We start from the raw sequence: 16,030 nt of genomic DNA on the forward strand, positions 1-16,030 counted from the left end.
GCCCTCCAACAGATGTGACAGAGATTCAAATTACTACCTGCATTATCCAGACTGTGTCTCTAACAACCATGTAGAACTCGAGCTTGTTTTTGTTTGAGTCACCAAATAGCATGTCTTCAATATGCTTTAACAGGCTCTGCCTCCAGAGCTAAATGAACTCTTATGTTGTGTCCCGGTCTGAAAATACCTCACAGTATTTGTTCTTGCGGCGGTCGCTCTTCTGACTGCGAGCCTTTTAGGGCCCTTTCTTTGTTACTCATCCAAAGAGTTTATTTAAAAATCAGTTTTGCCCTCTTTTCCTTCGACAGTCGATGCTCCACGCCTTTAAGAATTACCAGAGCAGACCAAAAATAGACTTATTCTCGTTCCTGCAACAGAGGATGAAGACCCGCATGTTCACACGTGTATAAACACACATTTATATTTGATGTCCCACCCTTGCTCACAGTCAGATGTTCCGTCTGAGATTGCTGCCGACATCTGACTTAAAAGCGCGAGCAGCCACCTCCAGTAAATGAACATGCATGTTAAAAATATCCAAAATAATGCACAGTGAGCATTGGCCCGACAGAAGCCATTACCTCTATGAAAAGCATTAAATCCCCAGAATGATGTCATACCTCTATTTTGTGTTTTCAGCACCATTCCTGCTTTTTGATTTAAAACATTTATGTCTCCCTCTGCGGTTAACCATAACTAATTTAACAAGGTAAAGTCTGGAAAATTCTGGTATTTTTGCCATAACTCTGGCAGCATGACACACGCAACATTGTCCTGTGGAGATTAGGGTCTCAACAACTCCAGCGAAGATAGTAAAGAAAAGCAAGCATTGTCAACGTCTTACAGCTTTCCAAAGAAACTTCTATTTTACATCAAATATTTTGACTTCAAATGATTGCAATTGATTTATCCCCATTATACTGACAGATAAGACTCCTCTGAGTTAGCTGCTGTCGCTAACTACAGGAAACCAAATCGCTAACCAAGCTAACTATAAGAAACTGTGTTAAAGGGTTGAGAACCTTCTGGAGACCAAGCTAAAGCTCAAAAGAAACTTAACCAATGGTGACAATAGCTACATATCTGCAGGATGTGAAACTGTTTGCCATATCAGTTAATTGGGATTCATTCAAACTGCAAATATAATTCACTTTGTTTTGGTTTTGTGCAGGAAAAAGGGTATAATGGCTTTTTACCGACAGTTTTTTTTTTAAAAAGCTTTGAGACTCAAATGGCAACAGAAAATGGCCCACTATCAATACTAATCTATCCAATCTAAATAGGATAACATCCATTAACCTGGATATTGCTACTAATGCATTCAATTTATCTTCGGATGCTATTGAATACTCTGGTGGATTGATGTGTTTACAGTGACCTTCTGCAGCACTTCAGTGGGTGTCTTGACCCTTTAGACATTAAGTAATAACATAAATGTGTATTTTTGTGCATGAGCACAAATTTGATGGAATTACAGTGTCTATGCATTAGTGCTGTGAAAAATAAAAGGACGACAACACATAACATCATTATTGTTCGTTATTGTCCACGCATCTCATGCTAAGTTCACAGTAAGTATAAGACGGGAGAAATGAAAGTAAGACTCAAGACCTGCAGACTCATGGCAGAATCAGCGGCATTTCGTTTCATGTTTAAATCTCCTCAGCTGGAGAGAGATGACATAAGCCAGCACAGCACATGAAAAATGAACAGCTACATTGCCTAAAAATTCAGTTACATAAGAGCCTCGACTGAGATGTGCATTTTAAAGTACAGTGACAGGGAGGGGAAAAAGAGAAGAATTAGGACAGAGAAGCATCCAGGCGGGAGGCACAGAAAGCGAGACAAAAATGTCCACGTTTAATTGTCTATTACAATTCAAAAAATATATGTCCTTTGTATTATTTCAGCTGAAATACAAAGCCTTAACATTGCATGAAACAAGCAACGCAATATTCTGACATATCCCACAAGCTTTGGGATGGGTTTTTTTAATCTCATGCGCCCTGTGAAGATTTTTCTTCCTCGCAAATCATCTTGCAGTCTTTTACACAAACAGACACACTCACAGGCGGTAGAGATTTATTAACCACGATCAACACTCCATCTGACAGAGAAGGGATGTAATGTATTTCTGGAAATATGCGACTTTAGTTTTGGATGGGACAGAGCTGGACTGTTTTGCATTTCGCCCTCACATCCTTCCAACTGCAATCCTTCCAATTCCTTCCAGTGACTCAGTCCGTGTGTTAGTGTGCGTGTACTCTGAATGACATTGGAGAGGCACATACGTTTTTTTTTTCTCTCTCATAATCTCTCCTTAAATTCACATGTGACTCACTAATTCACTAATATTCCTTTTCTGTTGCCAATTACCAAACTGACTGACAGGCCGACTGACGGCAAGCCAAACAGGATCGACTGGATGCCGATACATGTAAATCAAAGCTAACCAGAACCGTTCCTTTCCCCTGACGTGCACCTGCCACCGCCTGCCCAATAACACGTTTTACACTGTATTTGCTGAGCTTGTTTGTTTGAGAACAACCTGATCTTGCAGGGGTCAGAATCACCGACTGGTAAAAACGTCAGACTTCCCGTTTGCCAACAACGTAAACGTTACTGTGATGGAAGAGTTTGCACAGACAATCATAAAATAAGAACAAAGGCTTTTAATCAAATATGTCTTTCTCCGTTTATTTTCTTGCAAGGAAAAAGGCTCCCAACCTCTACGTGCTCAGTAGACTGCCGGGAACAGGGCAAAGCCGTTCTTATACTTCCCTCGACATTAGCCACGATGTTATTGTCCTGTGCTGCTAATGCAAATCACTGTGTTTACATTCAAGGCTGTATGATGTGAAAAAGTAATCCCCCTTTACTTTTCATGGAAAATAAAAAAATGTATTTATTGCTATATGCTTAATAAAAGACAATTTCTATATGTACAGTATTCAGGATATAAAAAAGTGTGACTTTAAGCCAATTCCAACCTCTTGGAAAGACATAAGAGGAAAGCTTCAGTGTATTCTAGATCTGCGCTCTTAGTGATTAACCGTAGTAATCTGTCACAAGGCTCATCTGTGAGTAGCACCGGGAGACATATCTCTCGATTCAGCAATGTTACTTGCAAAGCTGTATTGAGCTTTCGGACCAACACACACAAACACACACATATAAAAATCTCACTTGAGCTCTCATCCAAACACACTTCCATAAAACTGACACATCTGTTAGTGAAAGAACAAAGGCCTTGAAGCGTGATGCCACGATGAGTCTGCCAGAGGAGAATCGGATTCTCTTGTGGTATTTTTTTTTCCACTGAAGCCGTCTCTCCCCTGGCGGGCTAATGCGATTCCTTACAGCTAGTTGGGACAGTGTAAAACACTGTGTGTGGAGCAGTGCGTCTTCTCGCACAGTCAAGCCATCGGTTTGGTTTTCTGAACCCCGTCTATCTTCAAGAGACAGAAGAAGTAGGCCAGGTAGATGCTTTATTTGATGTGCTTCATTAGACGCACAACCTCCAAAAACACCGCAGCGTGTGGAAAAACGGCCCACTGGGTTGTGAGTAAAGACAAAGTGAAGCGTGAAGACAAGACTCCAGCGAGGTGAAAGCTAGGCACATGACTCCCACAGGTTGGGGCGCGTGGTCATCTCACACAGAAAAGGGCGCGGCCATGTTTCACTGAAAGATTTATAGAGGTCTTCTGATGGGAGCCCTCACTCAAGCAATCGATAAGAGTTATGAATATCTCTCAGCGTGGTACGACACTAATACAATTATTCCACTTTGCTCCGGCCCGGAGAGCAGAGACTGTGGGGGCCTCGTATGGATCGCGCATTGTTTTCAATGCGAGGTCGCACTCAAGGCGATCCGTCACAACCACACAATTACAAGAACACACACACATCACCATTAAGCGTCCACAGCAGGGAGTGGCATCCCTCTGTGGCCGGTAACCAGGTGCAGAAGCTTTCAAAGAAACGCCGCTTTCCCACCGAGGGAAAAGTGTCTTCGTGCTACTAGGCGACCCTTCCTTGTGAAGATCACATGACGAGGCCTAAAAGGAGGAAGTGTGTGTGTCTCTGGAGTAAATGGCACCGGGTGTGAGGTTGTCTGCGTGCGTGTCAAAGCTTCTCTGGTGACAACGGGGGATCCTTGAGACACAGAGTCTTCTGGGCCAAAGTCCAATACACTGCAGGGCGGGGGGGGGGGGTCAGGGCCAACGCCATGTCAATCGTCTTTCACGTCCCACTGGGGACATCCAACAAGGGACTGCGCAGCTTCTTTGGAAGTACAATCAGACTTTATGATTTCACTTTTTTCTAATTGTTCTCTGAGCTTTGGTAAATAGCTTTGTATTTAAAAACACACATAGTATTTATCATATCAACACCAAAGCTCGCAAGTAGAAATTTCATCAGTATTTGAGGTTAACTTGTTTTACAGCTGCAAATATTAGTCAGTCAATAGTAAATTGTATTAATACAATTGGTTTGGTTTCTGTACATCTTAACCTGCATGCTCAATGTTGTATTCTTAGATGTAAGGATTTGCTCCTTGTCTTTTCCATGGCTGACCCGTAAGTCCAAAATCTCAGGCTTCTGGACTGTTGGTCAGACAAAAAACAACAACAAGAGAATTACAGACATCCTTATAGACAGAGAATTTCATGGCTACTCCCGACGTCTCCGTTCACCGGTGAGATTAAAGTGTCGTAGTGCAGACATGAGTACGTCTGTGGGTGCACCGTCCTTTGTGTGAGAGGGGGTTGGGGTGAAGAATATGACACCCTGCGTCATGACACTTTATAGTTTTGCAACAAGTGGGCTGCTGCATCAATAATGGATGCACGCCAGCAAGCGAGCCCTTTGTGTATGAGATGAGGAACTTTCCTTAAAAAAAGATCTGTACTTCACATTTTTGTTTATTCATGTTGGGGTTTAAAATTCCTCTGGCTTTACACTGTTGGATAACACACACACACACACACACACGCGCGCATGGCATGGTTTCAGCTAGGAGGGCTACTGTACTGGTCTCCTCACAGATGTGAGAGAGGAAATACTTCTTGAGTTGTCACTCCGAGCCAATCATAAGCGCTTGGCCCTGAGCACGCTCTGCCATTTATAGGTCCACAAAGTGGGCCACATGAGAGGGATCTGCAGTGACAGTGACACATGAAGACTTGTAGAAACTGGAGCAAAAAAAAAAAGATTAAAAATAAATAAATAAGAACAACGGAGAGAACAAAGAGCTGACAGGGAATGAGAGAAAGAAGGAGCAAAGCGCACATGAGGATGTGGTGACCATGTGGACACCATGTGGACACCACAGAGGAAGCCGCACACGAGGAATCACTTTGCGTTCACAGGCTGCTCTGTCACTCAGCGTCGGTTGTTCTTTTAAACAGAGATCTAGCCGGTGTCAAGTGAACACAGCGTACGGGGGTTTTGGGGTATTTTACACACCGGTGTCAAACGTAGTTTTATGCCCATTCACATCTTATGTGTTAATAACCTAAACTAACTAAAGTGCCCGTTTTTGCCTCTTTTGCCATCTCGGGCGAATCAGCAGAGTGCAAGCGCTACGCGCCTTCGGTGCGGCGTCGCTCTCTCTCGCAGTCAGGGTTATTCGCACAAGGTTTCTGTCGAGGGCTGACAGATTGCATAACTCGGAGAGAGACCATCCATGGGTGGTTGTTATTAGGCCGTGTCCCGGCCTCGACAGCTTTTTCATGTTAATTATCCTAATTATCTAGCTACGGGGGGGTCAAGCTGGAAAAGCCAGATAGTCGGATTGGTCGTTTCCATTCTGCTCTCGGCTGCGGTGGAGAGAGGACTAACGGTGGACTGAAAACAGAAAGACAAAGATGTACAATGCAACTGCCAGGGAGAGGCTTTTGAAAATTGCCAAAAGATGCATCCCACACACAATGACAGATTTCCAATTACGTTTCTGTTGACCTGCTCGGATCACGATCGGGTTGATCTCAAACGCAGTTTGATGGATAACGTGTGCAAAATATATTTTTGCAGACAAGGGCAGGTTGACTGAAGATCAGTTGTCAAGACCAAATTGCGCTTAAAATCCGTCTTTATATTGTACAGTGTGCTCTAGGCTGAATAGCGCTGAGCGGCAGAGAGAAAAGGCAGCGAGCCTAATGGTCAGGGGGATAGAGAACGGGAGATTAAGTGACATAAAAGAGATATTACAGAAGGAGGGATGTAACCGAGGGGCATTCAGTGAAGGGATGGAGGAAAGGGGAGCGACGCAGACCACTGTAATGAAATCTGATCCCCCCCAGGGGCCTCCACGCCTTCAGTCCCTCTGCAACCAGCGGCTCAACAGACAACACACAGTGAAAGGAGCCAGAGTCAGAAGGGTGAAGGCAATCAAACTTCACCACACACCTGCTAGCTTTTTTTCCCCCGGGTTTGTCATGTTTCTCGACATTGCACAAATGGAGGAGGGATGGTGCTCCTCCGCAACTACAATGAGTTTCTTCACACCCGTCCTCCAAACGGCATCTAGAGGATCTACTCTGAAACTGTGAGCACGCCCTGCGCCCTTCAACGGGAGTAAAGTTCACCACCAGTCGATGAGAGGACTCGCCTTCAGTTACCCACTGATGTCATTTTCACCACTTTGTAAAAGTGTAAGCGTTGTTATTGTTGACATTATATATAAATAACGCAGTCATATTTTTAAAATCATATTAGCATTTATTGATACTATGATGACACTGCCTTGCAAGAAATCCCTAAACTACAAATTATATTCAACTTTATTTCTGGACACATGGGTCGATATAAAAAGCAACAAGGACAAATACAACACAACCAACAACCAAAACAACATGCGTCGTTTGAGCTGTGTGGTTCAATTCAGTCGGATTATGCCGAACACATTGTCTCTCTTTCCCTGGTCCTGGTCTTAGTCCAGGAGATTTAACAAATACAGTCACAATCACAATCTATGTCATTGAGCCGTGTTTCTATGTGCAGGACACATTTCCTCCCAACTAAATGTGCTGAAGTGTGATTTCGCCTGTGTTGGCCTGTCCTCACAGTGTGCTTCTTCGTCTTGACTCCTGACACGAGTGCAGCCCGTCGCTTTGCTCATTTATCTGATAATGGGTTCTTTTTATAGTGTCGCCCCCTCATTCTGCAGGCTCTCTCTCTCTCTTTAGCAAAGTCTCTCCCTCTGTCTCCCTCTAGCTCCCCCCCTTACCCCCAAACCACACACCCACACGCTTCTAATAGCCCGGCAGCCTGGAAAAAGTGCCATTTATTGAGCAAACCCATCCGACTGCCGAGTGCAAAAACAGGCTAATGACAGAAAGCCCGAGGGCAAGAGAGAGAAACACACAGACAGAAAGAGACACAGAGCGTTGAAGGGCCCAAAGGAACAAGTCTGGATATTGTTTTTTCTTTTAGATTTTCTTCAAATTCAGTTTTCAAGGTTTGAAAAGTGAATTCTGTACTAAATCTAGGATTTAACAAGTGCTGCAAAACCAGATATTTGATCCCAGCAAAGTGTCTGCTCAATCGTAAATACGGTTTGTCTGTCACTGAGAAAGAGGGTCTGCAAGTAAATACGTGCGTGCGTGCGTCCTGTCGGGCGGAGAGGAAGAGGAGAAGGTGTCCCAGCTCTTCGTCGTCTGCAGCTACAAAAAAGCTGATGGGGTCTGAAGTGCCGCCCTCCCTCGTCTCTGACCTTTCAGCTCGGGTGTGGGGACGACATCACGGGTTGTTTGTGTCCGTGGAGGAGTGCGCTGACAGCTCCCGCTGCGCCGCTTCTAGCACATGAGAAGCAACAACAACAACATAAAAGGAGCCCCAACACTTGGCAGTAAAAGGTCCCAAGTATCTAATGCGGACATGTTTCAACCATCAAGGGCTTCGGCAGGACTTCGTCTGTCCTGCAATCGAGCCCAACTGGATGTGAACACTGCCCACTTCTTCTCTAAAAGGGTAGATGCAATCCTGGTACGGAGGACGCTGAAGCCCGTTTGACCAAAGAACCGGCAGAAGGAAGCGTAGACGGAAATACAAGACGGAGGAAGACAGAGAGAGAAAAAGAGGGGCAGGGGAACAGAGTCGGGGGTCCGGACTGTTCTGTAAACAAGGGGGTCGGCTGCTGACATTTGGCATCGATTGTGTTGTTTTAGAGGCATTCGTCAGTAAAACCCCTATTGGACAATTACAGAGAGAGCTTGCTTGCTGTTGCACTAAGGGGGGAGGGGGTCTTGCCTTTGATCTCCCCCTGCTTCCCCCCCCCCGGCTGGGTGGAAAACCCGCGGAAACAAAGATGGAAAGGTGATGCACCTCTAATTGGCTCCAAGCAGAAGGAAAGTAGAAGCAGCTGGAGGGCAGAAGAAGGGAAGGAAAAGGGGAGCGGGAGGAAGTGGGTTGACCTGGAGAGAAGACGATAAAAAGAGGGAGAGAAGAGGATGGAAAATGATGGAGAGAAAAGCTCCATTTAATACATGTTCATTTTTCTAGAAGCCAGGACCCGTGTAAACCCCCACACACATTTCATCATAATTGAGAAAGCAAACATCACCATTGTGCATGTTCATCTTGTGTTTTTCAACCCTGATTTCTCTGTAACCCGTGGTGAGTGACGATAATCTTGTGTGTAATATATAGGACATCATGCATTAGCGTGCTGACGAGAGCAGCGTGGGGTGAGCCGTGTGATACGGGAGAAATGGGTAATCTGGGTGATAGCCAGTTTCTAATTCCCAGACCGAAGAGGGGAGATTATGGCTTACATGTTTGCATGACTAGACAGGTTTCTGCTGCCTACCAACTCTGAAAAAAAGTGTCACTTAGCTTTTAAGCGTCCACCGCTAACTAGCGCAGTTTCTCTGCACTGTGGCCTATTCCAGATGACAAGCCCAGTGACCGAGACAAAGTGCGGCATGTTACAGAGAGCCATGATGGCCGATGCTCAAAAAGGGCCAAGCAGCTACACAGAGGGACGAAAGTGTCACCGGAATTTATGGAAAGGATTTTCCAAGTTTGTTTTTTTCCCCCCCCTTTTTCTACAAGAGCTATTGCACACCAGAGGAAAGGCCTGTGGGTGGATGCTTGGTACTGGAAGTATACAAGTGCACGCATAAGAAAGAAGAAATAAACAAATAAACAAAAGCCGGGAGGAGCAGTTACTCTTTGGAGGGCTGCGAGTTTTATGAACCTTTGACTTTGAACGTCGAGTTCAGATCAACCAATCGACTTCCCTACAATCAGAGTTTTAAGTAAATGTCCGAGAATGCTTCCATCTGGGCCTCATTCGAATGAACAGTAGACATACAATAGACCCCCCCCTTCATCCTTAAAACACACACACACACAGAGTGCTGAACCAAGCCCGGCTGTTTGACAGTCAGCGGGTAGCAGCTGGAGCTGCTCCACCCTCCTGCTCCACTGCCAACGGAGCAGCGGCGGGGCGGCCTGCTCGTCATGCTGGACCTTCGACTGAAGAAACGTGGCGATGACGCACCGCCAGGTACGATTGTTTTATTTTATATCAATCAATGTTGTTGCATGACGTCATATCAAGCATGCTGCATAAAAATAACAAAAAACTTGTCAGTAAAAAGCAGTATGACTACTAACCAGCTCAAATCTTTGAATGAGTTCACAGACTTTAAAAAAGGTTTTCATCCTCCATAACGGATCCCGGCAAAAGGAAACAAAGCGGCAGCTTTGTTCCGAGCAGGTTGCGAGTGTCCAATGAAAGGCTGTGCGGGGCACCCATCTGGCAAGCAAGGCGGATCTGCTTCAACCCCTCCCTCCAACCTCTTCACCTCCTCCTGTGCTTCTCTCTCTTCTCCTTCCCAACACTCGGGGTCTGACTGTAAGCCTGCAGCTCCTGTGTGCCGGCTGAGGTCACAGAGGCTTTCACTGCCAAGCTCTCTCACCAGCCCGGACTGAATCAGCCTTTCTAAGAGCTACACCCCCCCCCCCCCCCTTTAGTGTGAAAAGAGGGTCACTGTGCCACGGCAGACTACTGTAAAGCGCGTGAGCTTGAACCGAGGTACCGCCGACAGAATGCCTCGCAGGCTCCGGTTGGCCGGGGCTCCCCCATCGTTTTCTTTCAGAGATTCCCACTGATCGAGGGCTTGTTTTGTGGAGGCAGACCAAAAGGCAGGCGAGCAACAAGCTCAACTCTGACATCCAGGCAAATAAGCGTGAGTGAATGTCAAGCAAGAAGTGGATTTTGAAAGAAATCCAGTACCACACACACACACACACAAAGCGGCTCAATGTCATCATCGGATTCGATCTGCTAAAAGTCCCCCGGGAACAACAAGCCCCTCTTTCTGCTCTCCAACAAATGCTGAAATACACAAAGTTATTCCCCAGTGAGATTGAGCTTAATATTTTGCTGCTCATAGGTGGTGTAGGCTCCAACAAAGCGTTTTAGACCTGTAATCACTGCACCTACAGTTCCTTTGTAAATGTAGTAACCTTTATACGGTTCACTGATCAATTTTGAGGGAATCTGTTTAAGAGTTTGTGTTAAATATCCAAATATATACTAATCCACCATAGCCTTTATGGTCAGTTTTTTGTGCAACGTGATAAAGTCAGGTAAAATGTAGTGATTTAACCACCAGTGAGACCCGAGAGGTTGAACAGAGTGCTGGAGATCATAAAATGTAGCCCAGGGCCCAGCGGAGGCAGGGTGGAGGTTGTGGACAATACCACCATTGAGGCTTTTTTTCAGGTTTGTCCTGCTTTGGCGTCCCCCGCCCTCAGAGACACAAACCCACAGGTATTCCCTGGTTGAGAGGCATATTTCCCTTCAAACGAATCAATGGAAACAGCTTACATAGTAAAAAAAATCCTATTTGGTCTCCACCCAATTCATGGGTGAAGGTAGTGAAAGCTCCTTTTCTTCAATGAACTCAACTCAACTCAAATGTTCAGCTGGTATTACGTGGGGGGGGGGGGGGGGGGGGGGGGGGGGTCGGATCTTCATCCGCCACTTCACAAATCAGTTCTTTGTTTCACCTTCAACTGCAGTCCTGTGTGTGCGTGAGTGAGTGAGAACTGTTTGGACTGCGTGGTTGGTTTTTCATGTTCACCTTCTGGTGAAGTATTGAGGAACGTGATCGAGATGCGTCAGTAGTCAACCTAGTTCATGTTGGTTCTGCTTAAAGAAGGGAAAGGTTGGCAGCTGTGCCTCCAAACGTGTTTCGCTATTTTTCTTTTCTCCCACAAGTCTTGCTTATAACTTGCCGCGCATCTCAGCATTCCCACTGAATGACACTCCCGAACCCACTCAACCTCTGGCAGGAAACATCCTCCCGTCTCTGGACCCGGTCAGAAAAACACACCTATGGCCGAAGGCAAAGCAGCCCGAAGGTGTATGAGTAAACGTGTGTGTGTGTGTGTGTGTGTGTTTCTGTTACGCAACGGGAGAGTTCTTCCCATCTGTGCCTGTGTGCGGCCCCCGCATCCCTGACCAATGAAGCGAGAAACGACAGCTCCGCCTTGCACTCTGCCTCCCTCGAGTCTTCCTCACAATACCGTCCCGCTCTTCATTATCATCCTCATCATCACGCCACCCACTGAAAACACTCACACTCAATGTGCATCTTTAGAACATCACCTTCCCTTTTCGACGTCACGCTTGTTGTCTGCCCTCGGCTTAAAGCCCGGCTAGGAAACAAAACCACTCTGCGGGGCGTCTAGCCAACGTTTTCACTTCTTATGTTCAAATTCCAGATTATCCCACTAAACGCACCCCCCCCCCCCCCCACCCTCTTCCTCTCCTCTCAATCTCTGACCCCCGCTCTTCCGGCTCGCCTAACTAACTCCCCGCAGGGCTCACTGTCGCGGGCCGAGATGCTGAAACAAAGAGAGCAGACAGCGCGGCGATAATCCTGAAACGCAGCAGCTGGGAGAATTAGCCGGCCATTTGCCGGGGACTCGCTATCCACCCAATGCGAAAAGCTGCCAGAGCCACCAGCCAACGTACCCAAGTGATAACGCCGTTTTGCCCGTTACTCGTCATCAAAAAGGAAAAGAGGTCGTTTCCCTTTCGGCGTGAAGCGGTTTATCTGGCGCTGTGGCTTCATGGTTGGGTCCCGTCTGAAAAAAAAACCATTTTGGTTGATTCCACCAGGGACGAGTGTGTCGGTGGTTCCATTCAAATGAATGAATTATAGATGCACTGAGACCCGTTTTCTGTTCAGGATATTTAGGCAAAGAGGGGCATCGGGTTTCAGAGTGTAACGCCCCAGGGGAGATGACAGCAACGTCTGTGGTACTGAATCTCACAATCATTGGATTATTTTGCCTTTTATTGAACTTAAACCAAAGTCTTTGCTGTACAGGTGCAGCCGGCATCCTGACTTCCCCCCCCCCCCCTCGCTTTTTCTTTCAGTCTTCTCATTTTCATGTCCGTTTCTCTCCTTTTCACTATATCTATCTGACAACCTCTTCTCCCCTGGACTGTCCAGGCACCGGATGGAGCGCCATGACGCCTTTCTGGTCCAACGGGGCGCCAGTACCAAATCTGTTACAATACAGTGCACCCTAAAAAAATAAATAGATGAAAAAAAAACAGGAAATTGTGCTCGACTGCAGCTCACCGCACCTTGGTAAACAACGCTCAGCGACTAGAAATCATGTCAAATATTTGAACTGCCGGAGCCGTGTTTGGTTTGCGATGGAAACTGTAGAAATTATTCTTTGAGAGACCGTGCACTTTTGTCGGGTTCTCAACTGCCAAGTTTTGCTCCAGGCTGCATAGCTATCTGCTTTAAAAAGAAAAAGTATTACAGTTGCCATGGCTTAGCGACTAAGGAGTTAGGGATACGGTACATAATTGCTTGGAGAGTCGATTTCTTTTGTCCTGCTCTGCGATAAAAGGTTTCGGCTTGGAGAATCGTCCTCCACTCCATCGCGTTTCAGACAGAAACAGAGAAGCAGACGGACACCTGCGAATTTAATTTCACGTTCGGAGTCGTCTGAGAGAAGCGAGATTTCAACCCAGACTGACCGCATTTATTGTTCACCCAACCGGCTGACATTCCAGGAACAAGCAGAGGAGGATCTTTCATCTCCCACGCAGGGCTGTCCAAAGGGCGCACACACACACACACTCGTGCGCACACACTATCAATCACGTCATCGTTTTGGCTGCTTTGTGGCTGGGAGAGTAAAAGGCCGTACGGCGTTTAGAGGAGGCTAAAAAATATGAAAGAACTGGTGCCAAACAGGACTAAATTACATTCATTCGAGCCATTCAGTTTTTCATTCCTCCACACAAATCCAGACATACGCACTTTCCCTCTGGGGTCCAGCCCACCTGCTTTCCATCACAACAAACGATTAGATACAGCGGCCGCCACTCACCTAGGTGGTCCCCATGGAAACTGTTGTCATGGGACGTTCTACCATGAGGCACGAGGTCATGATGGGCACCAGGCGGCCAGATTTGACCGGTCTTGCGAACGCTCACAATAGTGGCTTCAGACATGACCACGTGGCCTCCCTGCTGCCGGTGCTGACGCTTCTGGGACTGAGGCGTCGGAGGGCTGCTGCTGTCGAAGGAGTGCTGGGAGTTCTGGGAGTTTTGGGACGGCGAGCGGCTCTTCTCTCTAAAGGGCCGGCGGAAGGCCGTGGTGGGACTGGGCGAGACGTGGCTGGACTGTCCCGAGGAGAAGTCCTCCTCGCTAGACGTCAGGTTCTCGTTGGAGCTGCAGTCCGGCGTGTAGCCACCGCCTCCACCGACATCCTCAAAGCTCCCGGGGGAGTAGGAACGGCGTGGCCAGGTCAGGAGGTGGTCGTCAGCTCCTCCGAGGTCTCTCATTGTGACTCCGCCACCACTCCCACCGCCGACTCTTCCGTCTCCAACGCCACCTTCGCCCATCATCACCCCGCCGACATAGACGCTGGAGTAGGCCTGGAACTCCGAGGGCTGCCATGGAGGAGGCGGAGGTTTGCCGCCGTTGGCGCGCCCTGCGTTCCGCTGGTTGGGTTCCCCGTCTTCGTACTCGGCGTCATAGCCGCAGGTGCTCTCAGTAGAACGGCCTCTGTACACTGGCCTGGCGCGGAGCTCTCCTGCCGCCGTTGCCAGGTTACCTGGGAGAGAGTGGAGGGATCTCTTTCGCTCCATCTGCATGGCCTGGGTGCCCAGGGTGCTGATCTTGTCAGAAACGTCACGGTCGTTGACCCTGACCAGACCCCTCTCGTGGTGGAATTCCATGTTAGAGTAGAACGGCGGCGGTGGCGGCGGTAGCTGCTGCTGCTGCTTCTCCTGGCCCTTTGCAATATCACCCACAGAATGAGAGTTAGCCCGTTTGATCCTTTCAAAGTTGGACCGAAGGGCCGCCACGCCAAGGCCCATGCCCAGCTTGTCCTTGGGGTCGGAGGGCAGGTCCTTCTCCGTGGGCGGAACATTGAGTCTGCGGGGGGAGACAGAGATGCCGCCTTTCTGCTTGGACGGCGAGAGGCCATCCAGGTTGTCGCAAGACGTCGACTCGGCCTGCTGGGGCACCTCGAAGGCCGACTCCAGTCCGTCCCCGTGGGAGGCTGACTTCCTGGCCGGCGGGGGCCTGGGTTTGGACCTCCCGGCCCCGTCTCCAAGAGGCTGATAACGGCTCCTCTCCATACTGCCGCCATACACTCCGCCTACTACTCCTACTCCAACTCCGCCGGTCTCCTGCATGTGCGGCTGCTGGGACTGGCACTCGGCGCCCTGCGTGGCAGCGGGATCCATGCCCTCGTTCAGCGGCGTCCTCCTGAAGCCCCACCGCTGCTTGTCATAGCTCTTCCTCTCCTTGGCCAGGAGGGTCTGCAGGTAGATCATGCGGAAGCGCTCCTTGTTCACCTCCTGCTCCAGGCGCCGGATGGAAGCTTTGCACTTCTCCAGCTCCTGCTCGATGCCTCCGACCGATCGCAGCTCCATTCTGGGGGGGTCGGACTCCGGGAATTGAGCTTTCCACGCCTCGGTAAATCCCACCGGCTCCACCATACTGTGTCTAATTTATTTCTGCAACCGGCTCACACACACACACGTGCACACAAAGACACACACACACCACAGGGTGAATGAATCCAAGGGCGCAGCGTTTTGTCCTTCGAGGGTCCGGTTGTCGACAACAATGGCCTGACCTGCGGCCAGAGAGCAGGGACAGCGTTTGGACACGGGCCTTCAGGTGAGCCGCTCAGAGACACAGTGCGCGAGCGCTGACGCTCGTCGTGCGCTGCGCAGATACGACGACGCATCCCATTCTGAACCAGAGGAACCGGCCGGTCGGGCAGAGGGACCGCTGGGGACGTGTGCGGGGTGAGAGGGAATAAGAAGCGGCGCTCTCATGCAGCTTTCCTTCGTGCATTATTCCAGAAAAGGACACTTTCAAAAAGGAAGGGTTTTTTTTTTTTTTTTAATTCTTCCAAAATCTCAGCCTTGACACAATGACATCGTCTATCCTCGCGCAGGGGGGGTGACAATAGTGTCTAGAAGAAGAATGAGAAAGTGTTTTTAATCCCGCTGAGGGGGTTTTACTCACTGCCTGTGTCCAGCATTCCGCGCGTGTCCGTGAAAGCGGGTCCGTTCATGCGGTGCTGCTGCTCCGGACCGAGCGCCTTTGTATCAGCGGCGCTCAAAGAGAAAGGATAAAAAAGCGCAAAACGCGAGCGACCACCACATCGGAGTTTCTCAGAGAACGCGATCAAGCGGTGTGATCCGGTTGAAGCAAATCAAATGTTCCGTTAACCCCATTTTTTTAAATGTACGTTATACCTCCTTCTCCTCCTCCCGCTGCCAACCGTGCCTATGCGGTGTTGTATTTGTTCGCTTCTTCTCCCGGTTTATCCCGTTTCTTCGGCCGTGATGGTGCCGCTGTGTGCGCTCCCATCTCAGGCCAGCAGCACTGGGGGGGCTGCAGGAGTGGGAGGGGCCAGATTTAAAGCGACAGCGCAGGTCCTCCCTTCACCCCGCGTGGGTCCAGATGCGCGTCTGCACAGGATGTGAAACGGTCTGTTGTGTATTAGAAAAGAGGAG

General features: G+C 48.4%; 1 protein-coding gene across 1 annotated transcript in view; it reads right to left on the minus strand.

Moving 5' to 3' along the window:
- bcr (BCR activator of RhoGEF and GTPase) overlaps positions 1-15,983 on the minus strand; it is a 59,205-nt gene extending 43,222 nt beyond the window's left edge. The window contains exon 1 of the mRNA XM_037485169.2: positions 13,378-15,983. Within this exon, the coding sequence (XP_037341066.2) occupies positions 13,378-14,998 (1,621 nt within the window). The 5' untranslated portion in view covers positions 14,999-15,983. The remainder of the gene's footprint in view (positions 1-13,377) is intronic.
- Positions 15,984-16,030: the final 47 nt, after the last annotated feature.

This window comes from Pungitius pungitius, chromosome 18, assembly GCF_949316345.1.
Source record: "Pungitius pungitius chromosome 18, fPunPun2.1, whole genome shotgun sequence".
In the NCBI taxonomy this organism is placed as follows: domain Eukaryota; kingdom Metazoa; phylum Chordata; class Actinopteri; order Perciformes; family Gasterosteidae; genus Pungitius; species Pungitius pungitius.